We start from the raw sequence: 12,142 nt of genomic DNA, 5'->3' as shown, positions 1-12,142 counted from the left end.
ATCTGCACGACGTACGCGGTGGTGGGGGCGCTCGCTGGATGCAAAATTGGTCGTGCAAATCCAGCAAACAATTAATATTAATTATCGACGTACGTCAAGCCTATTCATGATCCTTTTGCATCGTGCATCGTGCATGGCCTTGGCGGGACGTACAGCAAGATGGAACGTGAATAAGGCACTTTAGATTGCACGTCGACCTCTTTGCCGAGTTCGACGAGTACGGTTACCGGGATCCCTAAGCGGGATACCCTCAGCTCTAACACTAGGAGCACCTAGTGTTAGAGCTGAGGGTATCTAATGAAAGAGTTATTGGATCTGATGGATCCGTAAGGACGTGTCTAGGGCAACGACGATGACTTGCTCTGATGAAATTTAAATTTTTTATATTTATTTTTTGTTTTTCTTCTACATGAGTATTTAATTTTTGTGGATTAGGTCGGCCATCACCATCCCTGTTACTGTCTATACCAGCAATTTTACAACACACAAGAAAATATGATGAAATGTTAATGAACTGATAAAAATGATTTTTTTAATTATATTAATATAATGATACGAAACTTTACCTGGTAATCGTTACATTGAAAACTAACAGAACAACATTAAAATAAATGAATTAATCTTATTATGTTGGCAAAGTGAATAATAGTCAAGGGCGGATCCAGTTTTGGCGCCAGGAGGGGGTCACATAGTCAAATTTAGATGCGTTCGTTCCCAAACGTTTGCCATTACACAAAGTTATTATATTATATTAAATTAATTAAATATTGAAGGCATGTAGTTACATAAAATCTGTATGGTGACAAAATATATAAATAAAATCATTATATTCAATTAGTGGTCCACCTAAGTCTTGGACCCAGCTCAGGGGGTGGTCATGACCCCCATGACCCTCCCCTTGGATCCGCCATTGATAATAGTACATTTCATTAGATTACTTAAAGGTACTATCTACTTGGTCAGTTTATGAACGGATGAACCGTGAAATGAGTGCGGGGATTCGCTTATTAATAGTGTTGTCATATTAATATCAATGTTACCTTATCTAAAAAACAATAATGACAAACAAAGTGTAATTTTATTTTTTTTCATTGGTAAATATAATTTTATAAATTGGTTTTTGGTTCATTGGTAAAATTACAAAATCGAAAATAACTGTAGTTTTTGATACCGTTTCACATATGGTACGATAAGTAGTAAATCGAGCAAAATTACGGTGTCTACCGTAATTGCGGTAAAGTTGTAGTTACTGGTCTCGAGTCTTATTATTAGCTGACAAGCGACATGACTGACAGCCAAGCATTGTAATAATCTATGCAGTTCCAAGCTGGCAACACGCTTCATTTAATGTTAAAAAGTAAATTTGCAAAGAAGCATGGACGTCATTTAATTTTCTTTAAAAATCTTCAAAATAGAACGATATTAAATACTATGTGTTGATTGTATATATAAAAGGTGGCTGTTGTCGTAATTCGTACTGTTCCTCTTTAAAAGTCTGCTGTAAATTACAGCGCAACGTCTATATTGACGGATAAAATAGAAAAATATCGGCATAGAAAATTTCACCAATTGAAAGTTTCTTGAAAATTGGATGTACTAGAATGAAATTAAAATGAAGTGTCATTACGAAATATTGAACATAGTTAAAGAAGCCAGCGCATCGGAGATAAAAAAAGCCTATCGCCGCCTGGCTCTGCAGTGGCATCCAGATAAAAATTTAGAAAATTTACAAGAAGCAAAAGAACAATTTCAGTTGGTACAAAACGCATACGAAGTCCTCTCCGATCCTCAGGAACGAGCTTGGTAATGACTAAAAAACGTATTTACTCGATTAGAACATTGTTTTTTAAACATGACTATTGTAATATAGATCCTACTCTGCACAATTAAAGTTTTAGACTTTTCAGTAAATAAATATCGAAAACAATTATTTTACAGGTATGACAACCATAGGGAACAATTGTTACGTGGGGCAGGCAGTTCATACAATGATGACTCTTTGGATGTATATCCTTACTTCAGTCCTTCCTGCTACAAAGGCTTTGGAGATGACCCTCAAGGATTTTATGGAGTATATGCTGAAGTAAGTAACATTGACAAAAAAAACCTTTAATCTACACCCCCCATAACCCCTTACCCAATCTTGAAAAAGAATAAAAGCACAATTGCTTCCAGATAATTTCAGTTTATGAACTTGAAATTAACAACGGGTTTTTGTGTTAATTTTCCTTGTCTACTGTCAAAATATTATTTAAATTTAGGTTTTCAACATTTCTTTAGGTTTTTTTTTTAATTCAAACTCAAGTCAATAATGTTTTGATTAAGTATTAATTAATATAAATAAATGTTATCCCACAAATTGTAGAGTGAGTATCAATAGAACAACTACACTATCTATATATAAAATTATTCACAATTTGAATAGGTTTCATTTTTTTTAAATAACTATAGGTCTAGGGTTGAAAAATTAATGATATTAATAGCTAAATATAACAAACTAATATACATCTATTTAAACAAGGTAAACTGTGTTAAAATTAAATTCAAAAATAACATGTCAGTTTCTAATAAGCCTAAATTAATTTTATATTAATACATTTAATGAATCTAAACAATGTGAACAAATATTTGGTAGGTTTTCTCCAAATTAACAACAGAAGAAATTGACTTCCTTGATGACCCCGAGGATGTAATAAAAATACCCAAGTTTGGTAATTCAACGACAGAATATGAACAAGTACATGAGTTTTATTCTTTTTGGACAGCATTCTCAACTAATAAAAGTGAGTTTAAAATTTACTTTTTGTGTAATATATTTTTAACTAAAATTAACCACACATTATTTATTCTATATTCAATAATCTTTCAAAAATATTTTAAATGTCATATTCATTTGTGACACAGCCGAAGAGAATGCAATTTACTTAAGCTCTAATTCCATTATGCATCATATTGCTATGCATACTGGTTAGTGACAAATATGAATGACTTTTTAACTAAGAAATTTAACACCACTAATTGCTTCACATAGAATGGCCCCAAGCTATAAATTAAGGATTAACAGTGGAGAACTGTTATATGTGCAAGAAACACATGTTTCAGATAAGAAAAATTCACTCACCATATTAATTATTAAATACAATAATAAAAACATAAAGATTCTGAATGTTTATGTTTGAATTTTGTATGAATCCGGAACAAGAGCTGAATGGATTTGGATAATATTTTGCACCAAGATATTTTATGAATTAAAATCAAGAATACCTAATATCATGGTAAACTATGGGTCCAGCAGTACTGGGTATTACTGCCAAAATAAATACAAGTCTGTGTGCCACATTTTAGACCAAATGATACCAAAATATTTTAATTCATCTGGTAGCTACCCAAGCAACTCTTTATCCCGGCAAAATGCTACATGTTTCATTGTTTTTGTAATGTAAATTTAATAGGTGTAAAACTACTGGGCTGTTCTATTTTATAATAAAGATACTGACTCTGACTAACACCTACGATAATGAGATTATTTGAAGCCTACACATACAATAAAATAATTATAATAAGTTGTATTGTTTACATTTTAGGTTATGTATGGTTAGACCAATATGAAATAAAACAGGGTGACAATCGTAGGGTCATAAAGTTAATGGAAAAGGAAAACAATAAAATTCGACAAAAGGCTCGTAGAGAACGCAATGAGGAGATCAGGAGACTTGCCTGCTTTGTCCGTAGGAAAGATAAAAGAGTTATTGAACACACCAAATTGTTACAAGAGAAGGCTGAAGAAAATAAAAGAAAGGTAAAAAAGAATTGACAGTCTTATCATAGGTCCTTGAAACTAATTTGTTATCAGTTAACTTCCTTTGCTGTGTTACTGATTACTTACAAGAGTACAAGCATATTGGTAAAGGTTAAAAAATAATATCCAGCTAAAAATTTAAGAAATAATCAGAAGAAAATCACAATGAACCATACTGATATATTGTATACTTAAATAACATATATATTTATAGATATTAAACATCCAGAAAAAAAGCAACAAAACCTGTTCATCACACTAATGTTTATCTGATTTGGCAATAAAATCCATGACTCTTGGTCCAACAGTCAGGAGTGCTAACCTTTATCTTACCAGTATACAAAAGTTAAACATCCTATTTAACTTATACAATCACAGTTTAATGGTTACAGGCTGAACAAATGAGAAGGGAAAGAATAATTCAAAGACAAAAGGAAATTGAGGAAGCCAAGAAAAAGGAAGGGGAATCTTCATTTTTACAAAGTGATGAGTATCAGAAAAAGCTTAGTGAAATTGAATCTCTATTGGCTGAAGAGTTTGGATTGTCGTCAGATGACACAATCAGTGAGGGTGGAATGGAAAGCAGCAATGAAGAAAGCTCTAAAACTGAAGAAGTAAGTGCAGTAAAATCTACAGAAGCTGCATCCAATAATATATTTAAGGTATAGGGTTAAAATCATCACTCCTAGAACTTTGGTTCTTAGAGAATGGGCATACTATTTTTGATGATCCTCAATTCAAATTACTTTAAATGTTTCCAGGTTAGTGAAGCTTCAAAGGCAACAGCAAAATCACCAACAAAATCAAAATCTTCAATGAAAAATCTTTACTGCTCAGCTTGTAACAAATTATTTAAGAATGTAAAATCATTCGAAAACCATGAAAATAGCAAGAAACATAAAGAAAATGTTGCTAAAATGACACTTGATGATGACATAGGGATATCAGATGTTGATGATGAAGAAAACGAGGATGTAGAACAGACTCCAGCTACTCAAGAGGGGCCAAGGGAGCCAGTTAAAATAAACGGACTAACTGAAGATGAAAAGGAACCACTCGGTAATTCCACTTCAGATATTGAAGATAATGATATTAGGGAGACTTTAAGTGATGACTCTGGTAAAGTTAAGGTAAGAGAATATTTAAATAATTTCAGTCTAGCACTAAATTTGTATACCAATCCAATTTTTGTTTTTTTATTTGCAGCCTCTTCCCAAATGTTTAAAAAAGAAAAAAAACAAAAAGAAGTCTTTCAATCCTATGCCAGAAAGCGAGGGCAATGACAGTCATGATGAAATGAGTTTTAATGAAATTGAAGGCCCATCACGCTGTAGGAAAGCAAAGAAGTTCAATATGCTCAAGAGCCAAATTCAAGCTAAAAAAGAAGCTAATCTTAAGAAGGGAAATCAGTCACAGACATCTACTGAGAATCTCTATGAGGTTTCCAGCACAACACCTACAGATGATGCTTTAGGTGAATCTGCACTGCCCAGAGATAGGCCAGCTTTACCTAAGACACAGAGGACGGTGAAAACGAAAAAACCTATTGATAGGAAACCGGCGCGTATGAAAGCCAGCGAAACCGAAGATTCCAGTACAACACGTTTAAGTTGTGTAGTTTGTGATTCCGATTTTCCATCAAAAAATAAATTGTTCGAGCATTTGAAAATTACAGGCCACTCTGTGCCTCTACCCCATACTAGCTTCACACAATCTAAGAAAGGCAAGAGAGCTAATAGATAAACATCCAATAACTTAGATAGGATTAAAGTGTTTAATTTGCTGCTGAGAATCAATATGATTTTCAAAAAATCTATTATTGTAAAATGACTCAACCTATTTATTGAAACTATGATGAATATCATTAAAATTATGTTTAAATCATGTGTTCCTTTATTTCTCAATATGTATGTATTGTATTTCGAATTAGATATAGCACAAATTTTAAGCTTCGTAATTTACATTTTGAGTAAGTCTTGTATGCCGTACATGAGTAATTACTATCGCCCTGCCTATTTTTTGGTTAAATGGGTCGTAAAGATAACAATATAGGTACGTAATTAAAATTTAAACCTTGTGGCTCAAGTTGCGGGCTGGCATTCACGTTGTTGTCTATGGGCATCAGCAACCACTGCGATAATTTGTAGGTACGGTACCTACCTACCTAGTCACTGGTTCATGTCGAGTCTTACAGCAACGGTTACCATGGCAACGTTTCCATTAGCATTATACCGGTCACTCATATTCGCACGAATACGCAAACCCGCAAGTGTAGGACGACATTTGCAAATGATTATGCAAAGTTTTCGCTGCATTCGTGGTTTTCCAAGCTGTGTCGGTTTTTTAACAGACATCAAAGCGCGCGAACCGCGATCCTTCGCGTAGTCTCCCATACATTCGTGTGACCAGTTGCACCGAGGATTGCGAAGGCAACGGACGCTTCGCTATTTTCATAGATCGTGACGTCTACTGTGTAGTGTATCTTCATCAAAAGAAATCCCATAAAAACAGCATGGCTGTTAATTAAGTCTGGGAAAGAATTCAAAACTCTTTTTCTCTTCAATGTTCTATTGACGAATTAAAAAGAAGGAGAAATTCGTGAGACATTCGTAAACAAGTGTAGGAGGAAGCGCAAACGGGTTCGCAAATTGAGTACCGAACCCATTTGCACAGCCGCTAAGTTTGCGAATGAATGTTTGACGGCCCTTCACATGCGCGCAAACATTCGTCCAATATACGAATATTTGCGCGCATGTGAGTGGCCAGCATTATGATAGACGAAAAATCCATTCTGAAAACAATGTGCTTTAACTAATAAGTTTATAGAAAACATCAATTTCTCGAAGCTACTCACGCACCACCTATCAGGCGATGGCACTACGACAAAAAAATCTTAGAGTGCAAACGTCACCTGTAAAAAGTTTCATCGCGAATCGCATGGATGGTATAGGGAATTCGTGGAGGATAAATAAACAAATATAAATTTCTATTAAACAGGTTTCAATTTATTTATATATAATACATATACATTTTAATACCCACCAAGAGAGTGAGAGAGAGTGGAGAGCCACTATTCATTATCTGACACTCCATTTCAGATTTATTTTTTATTGATGGATTAGCAAACTCACTAGTCACGTAGTGTTATGTAGTTCACATAGCCCAGTCATCACACCAGTGAATGTCATCTCCCACTTGACAACCCACAAAGTTGAAGTCTTTTATCCACAAAAACATTATGAGTAGTTAAGAAATTCATGTTATTTTATAGAAAGGATTTTATAGTTCAAAAATAAAAAAATGGCAAACAAATACTTCTGGTTTTGGTGGTTAATCGTGAAATAATTATTAAATTAACATGAACATTTAATAAATAGCATGCATCTTAAATGTCTATAATTTGATAGTATTAGGTATTCATACATTAAATGAAGCTATGCACATTCAATGGTTAACAGTGGCATGAGATTCCTGATATCCATGTGCAACCATATCGGCTCAGAGTTAAACTATTTATATATTGTCTACACAGTAATGCCAGAACAGACAAAAATGCATAATTTCATAATATCCACACTTAGAGAAATTGATAATAATGCCCTCACATCCAGCTCACTAAGCTTATATTTTACAATAGTCTGTATGTCAGTCGGACTGGGGTTCATCAGAGAATAATGCTAACAAGTATTCCAAGCAAAACGGTTTTATTTGCCATTATTAGCTTGGTGTAGTGTTGGAATCATTCTGTGGGATCAGCAGAATGATAAGTGAGTGTAAGGGTAAGCATTAAGCAGTCTTGTCAATTTAATCGCTCATTAGGATTTTTTCTGTGACTGCAACCTCAAAATCAAATGTCTAGCCATAATGATCGTCTGATAATTAGTCTGGCCTTAATTAGAATTGATTAGAAAGGCCTGTTCCACATTCATGTGACAACCCTAATATTTCTTCAATGTATTGCTCAACCCCTTTGCTAGTTATTGTAACAAGACCACAGTCTTGGTTTGTTACTCACTGTTGCCAATAACATTAACAATATTCTAAATCATGCCTCTTACCTTTTATATAAGATTTGAAAAATATTAATTTAACTGTTTTCTTGACAGTTTCTGCTCAGTCACACTGTGCATTCTGTTTAAAACAGACTTCATCATGAGAATTAAATTTAATTTAAATTTGCCCAAAAATAAATGTAACTAAATAATCTTACTACTATAATTTAAAATTATAGTTATAAAGCAAAATTTTGTGGAATTAATTAAAAGAACTAGCAACAAATAATAAGTAATCACTAAAAAGTGATAAGGATATATACAATTGAAATTAACTACATTATTCAGGAAGATGATTTGTGTTGCATGTTACTTATTTGAATCTCAAATACAGTGAGATACTAGTGCTAATCAAATTCTGGAATGTCTGTAAAACTATATCCTGGATACTGCTTATATGCGCAGTACGCTATCCTTATGTGATAAGCTCCAGGAAGAAACATTATGCCTCCTAAAATGATCATAGGCCACAACCTATCTGAATATTTTGTGTCAATGTGACCAGTCACTATCAAGCTTCCAACTATAAGAAGGATTGTCCCGACCAAAAACAGAAATGCAGCTAATGTTATGGCTTTCCATGGAATCTTCGGTGGTGGTGCTTCAAACTGAGCGTCAGAGAAACCACTATCATCATTGGATACGAGACGATATCCGTCGTTCGATCTGCCAAATCGTAGCCTGGACATTATTTTCTTCAAATGCTCTCTGTAAAATACAACCCATTTCACTTTACAGGTGAAATTAAAAATGATTAAACTTTATGATTTAAAACCATAAATATATTAAGTCTTAACCTCTTCAGAAATAATGTAAAAATTAGTTATTTTAATAAAATAAAAATATTGACAGTTAATTCAATTCTTAAATCTCTATGTCTCATTCAAATAAATATTAATAAGGGGACTTTTGAATATTAAACATATTACCAATTACGGTACCTAAGTACGGTAATAATACTTTTTAAAATAAACAACAAATAGTACTATAATTTTCTCGTTTGATCCGTTTTGTGGACATGCAACGGGAATATAGCTTATAAAGCCAAATCTTAAGGTAATGTCGTCATCGGTTAAATGAAATATAAACCAATGAAATGTTTGTTGTATAAAAATGAAATGACGTAAATAATGCTACATAAGAAAATACCTTTGATGTTTGATGAAATGAAATGGAATTACTTTTTAGTAAAGCGTACTCCGTCTGGGAGGGACAGCGTCGTCTCCATCTCATGTAGATTGAACCAAATTTATCACCGCTGAACTTCGTGACTTAGCTATTCAGCAGCGATGGGTCCTAGAAGGCGATGCTCAACTTCTGCGAGTCTACATTTCACAGAAGAAGTCGCATTGATGACGCGTCCGGCATAGTCTCCTTATTGTTGACTGTGGTAGCCTCCTGAACCTCGGAGTTGCGTTGTGTCTCGGATGGAGATCGAAATTACGGGCGAAAACACAGGGGAGTCACTAAGTGGGTCGGTGGTGAGGTGGTGAATTATGAAATGTCTTACGAAAGTATGGTTTCATTAATTTTTCGGCCACGAAATTCACAATCATTTATTTTCATCGTGGTCTCATTTATCAATTAATTATTAATATCAAAGTAAGAATGGGTGACCCATTTTCTTCTATGGGTTTTGCAGGAAGTAGAATTCTCGTCCATATGTTTCTTGGAGAAACCAAAGCTGAATCGAAAATGTACACTTTTTTTTCTTTTATTATTAATATATATAGTGTATTAACATTAATTTACTATAAATATTCTAATACTTGAATATGACCAAATTAAAATTACTTTTATGGTTTAATTTCGCGTTTTTATTGTCTTTATGTTTTTTTCGACGTTTTGAATATAGTTTTGGTAGTTATAGAAAGCGCCTGTATCGTCTATGACAATAAAACTATAATGATATAAACCATAAAAATAATGTTAATCTGTCTACGACTCGCGAAAACCGAATAAGATACCATTCATACTCAAGCTCAAATTACAGTGGTCGTTCACTAGCATAATGCTGTCGACGCTTATGTGGTTGGTCAGGCAAAGTTTCAGGCCTATCTTATAAGTCAAACATGCGTTTGGAGGACACTGCGGGCTTGTGCAGTAGCCTTGACCAAAATGCTACGGACCGTAGCCGCAACGAATAAAACCGAACTTCACGTTCAAGATCTTAATTTAACGATCTTTTGTTATGTGCTCAGTGGACGTGACAAAAACTGTTTCATTCGAAGTTCAACCGCTAATAAGTATCTTCTTCGTGACAACATAAAATGACGAAATTAATTTATTGTCAGATAGCACAAAGCTCTACTAAAATACTTTACCAGTTTCTTTACCTGACTCTGGCTGACAACCTCATTGTTTGATTGCGGTTACCAGCGCCCATAGACCTCATATATACTGCACGTTTTAGATCTCTCAAACACTGATCACCGTCCTCGTCAAACTCGTCGATTACGATGAAGAGTGAACTAACCCATAGACACAGCCCACTGAGTTTCTCGCCGGATCTTCTCAGTGGGTCGCGTTTCCGATCTGGTGGTAGGTACATTCTGCGAAGCACTGTTCTTGCTAGGGCCAATGTTAGCAACACTCCGGTTTGAGCCCCGTGAGCTCACCTACACATTAGGGTGAAGCTGAAATAGCCTCTCAAAGGTACAAGCATAAAAAAGAAAAAAAAACACGTACTGTTACAACAATGTAACACAAACGACACTATTAGCCGCACCCATCTTTTTATCTCTTTGTATGGTTTAGATAGGTGGATGAGCTCACAACCTTCTTCTCAGTCGTTTGCACTCTTGGTAGAGTGGTCGTGGTTATCATTTCGGGTAGTGGTCGCCATTCCTTACGTACCGTGGCCCTTCTTGTGCGCTGGTTGACGGGACTGTTTAGAGCTGCCTTTATTTGGTCGGTCCATCGTAACGGTGATCTGCCTCACGGTCTTGTACCCTCTATCGTATCTATCGTACCCTGCACCACAAGGCGCTCAACTGTGTGGCCACCCCGTCGCGACACATGCCCGAAGAAAGTGAGAATGCGACTCTGAACAATGAAGGATAGACGCTGCTTGATGCCGAGTTCATGTAGAATTGACTGATTCGGCTCACGGCCTACCCGGTGTTAAAAAATTACCGGAGCTCACAGACATCCATAAAATAAATACCGCCACTTTGAAACATGAGTTCTAAGCCTCAGTTTTATGGTCCAACGGCTACCTAACTCTTCAAATCGAACCGCATTACAGATTCACCGCAGAAATAGTCAGAGGGTTAGTAACTAACTACCCATACGTGCTCATGAGTAGCTCTACCATCAATTATTATCCAAATTATATTTTTTGTGAGTTTGATTATTATTACTCGATGTTATTTCTTCATCGTGGTAGTCATTCATGAACATTTCATAAGTACGTATTTCATTAGAATAATTGGTACCTGCCTGCGGAATTCGAACCCCGATACAGTTGAATCGCTCGATCCAAATACACCGAACATATTATTCTTTTTTTCCAGGACGACTTCATTCGACATTTGCGGTATTACAACGTGGAAGATTACCCTAAATAGGACTGAAGGAAAGAGTTAGATAATAAGACCTATAATAAAGTGAAGTGATATTTATCTACCTCGTAAAAACAATGGGGCAATACTAGTAATACTTGTCTGAGTTCTCCTGACCTGGATAGACCAAATAATTTCGGGTACATCCCCAGATCTTGATGAATTAATGAGATTTTAAATTCTCGAAAATAACGGAGGCACTATATAGTAAAAAGAACTATATTTGCGTTATAAACGCCTGTAGCTGTGTATGCATAATATTGTCATATACCTAAAATAGATTTAGTATTATCTATTCAATGAAGCCGTCATGGCCTAAAGGCTTAAACGTCCGGTGCATTTGTATGTAGCGATGCACCGGTGTTCGAATCCCGCAGGCGGGTACCAATTTTTCTAATGAAATACGTACTCAACAAATGTTCACGATTTACTTCCACGGTGAAGGAATAACATCGTGTAATAAAAATCAAATCCGCAAAATTATAATTTGCGTAGTCGCTGGTGGTAGGACCTCTTGGGAGTTCGCACGGGTAGGTACCACCACCCCGCCTATTTCCGCCGTAAGTTTCGGTTCGAAGGGTGGGGTAGCCGTTGTAACTATACTGAGACCTTAGAACTTATATCTCGAGGTGGGTGGCACATTTACGTTGATTAGATGCCTATGGGCTCCAGTAACCACTTAACATCAAGTGGGCTGTGAGCTCGTCCATCCACCTAAGCAATAAAAA

At 35.3% G+C, this 12,142-nt stretch overlaps 1 protein-coding gene and 1 non-coding gene across 3 annotated transcripts; one reads left to right on the top strand and one right to left on the bottom strand.

The window, feature by feature from the left end:
- Positions 1 to 1,037: 1,037 nt before the first annotated feature.
- On the top strand, positions 1,038 to 5,683 carry DnaJ-16 (dnaJ homolog subfamily C member 21-like). Of its 2 annotated transcripts, none has more exons than XM_012695858.3 (7): positions 1,038 to 1,803; positions 1,939 to 2,083; positions 2,636 to 2,783; positions 3,585 to 3,799; positions 4,192 to 4,461; positions 4,561 to 4,929; positions 5,006 to 5,683. In XM_012695858.3, the coding sequence occupies exons 1-7, from the start codon at positions 1,613 to 1,615 to the stop codon at positions 5,540 to 5,542; spliced, it is 1,875 nt and encodes a 624-aa protein (XP_012551312.1). In that variant the 5' UTR covers positions 1,038 to 1,612; the 3' UTR covers positions 5,543 to 5,683. The 2 variants fall into 2 exon arrangements, with proteins under 2 accessions (XP_012551312.1, NP_001266358.1); NM_001279429.1 differs by having other exon boundaries at positions 1,387 to 1,803; positions 4,192 to 4,413; positions 5,006 to 5,624.
- A 1,099-nt stretch (positions 5,684 to 6,782) lies between these two features.
- LOC101739705 (uncharacterized) lies at positions 6,783 to 8,866 on the bottom strand. The gene is made up of 2 exons (XR_009976279.1): positions 8,649 to 8,866; positions 6,783 to 8,559 (listed from the first exon to the last, which is right to left on the bottom strand). It is a non-coding gene; the product is annotated as an uncharacterized LOC101739705 (transcript).
- Positions 8,867 to 12,142: the final 3,276 nt, after the last annotated feature.

Source organism: Bombyx mori, chromosome 23 (genome assembly GCF_030269925.1).
Source record: "Bombyx mori chromosome 23, ASM3026992v2".
Taxonomy (NCBI): Eukaryota; Metazoa; Arthropoda; class Insecta; order Lepidoptera; family Bombycidae; genus Bombyx; species Bombyx mori.
The sequence above is the reverse complement of the archived record's forward strand: the minus strand, read 5'-3'. Positions and strand labels throughout refer to the sequence as shown.

Excerpts from the sequence above, each read along its gene's own strand:
- DnaJ-16 (XM_012695858.3), top strand. The coding sequence starts at position 1,613 with ATGAAGTGTCATTACGAAATATTGAACATAGTTAAAGAAGCCAGCGCA. Across the intron at positions 2,784-3,584 it reads AGCATTCTCAACTAATAAAA|GTTATGTATGGTTAGACCAA; the intron begins GTGAGTTTAAAA and ends TTTACATTTTAG. Across the intron at positions 4,930-5,005 it reads ATGACTCTGGTAAAGTTAAG|CCTCTTCCCAAATGTTTAAA; the intron begins GTAAGAGAATAT and ends TTTTATTTGCAG.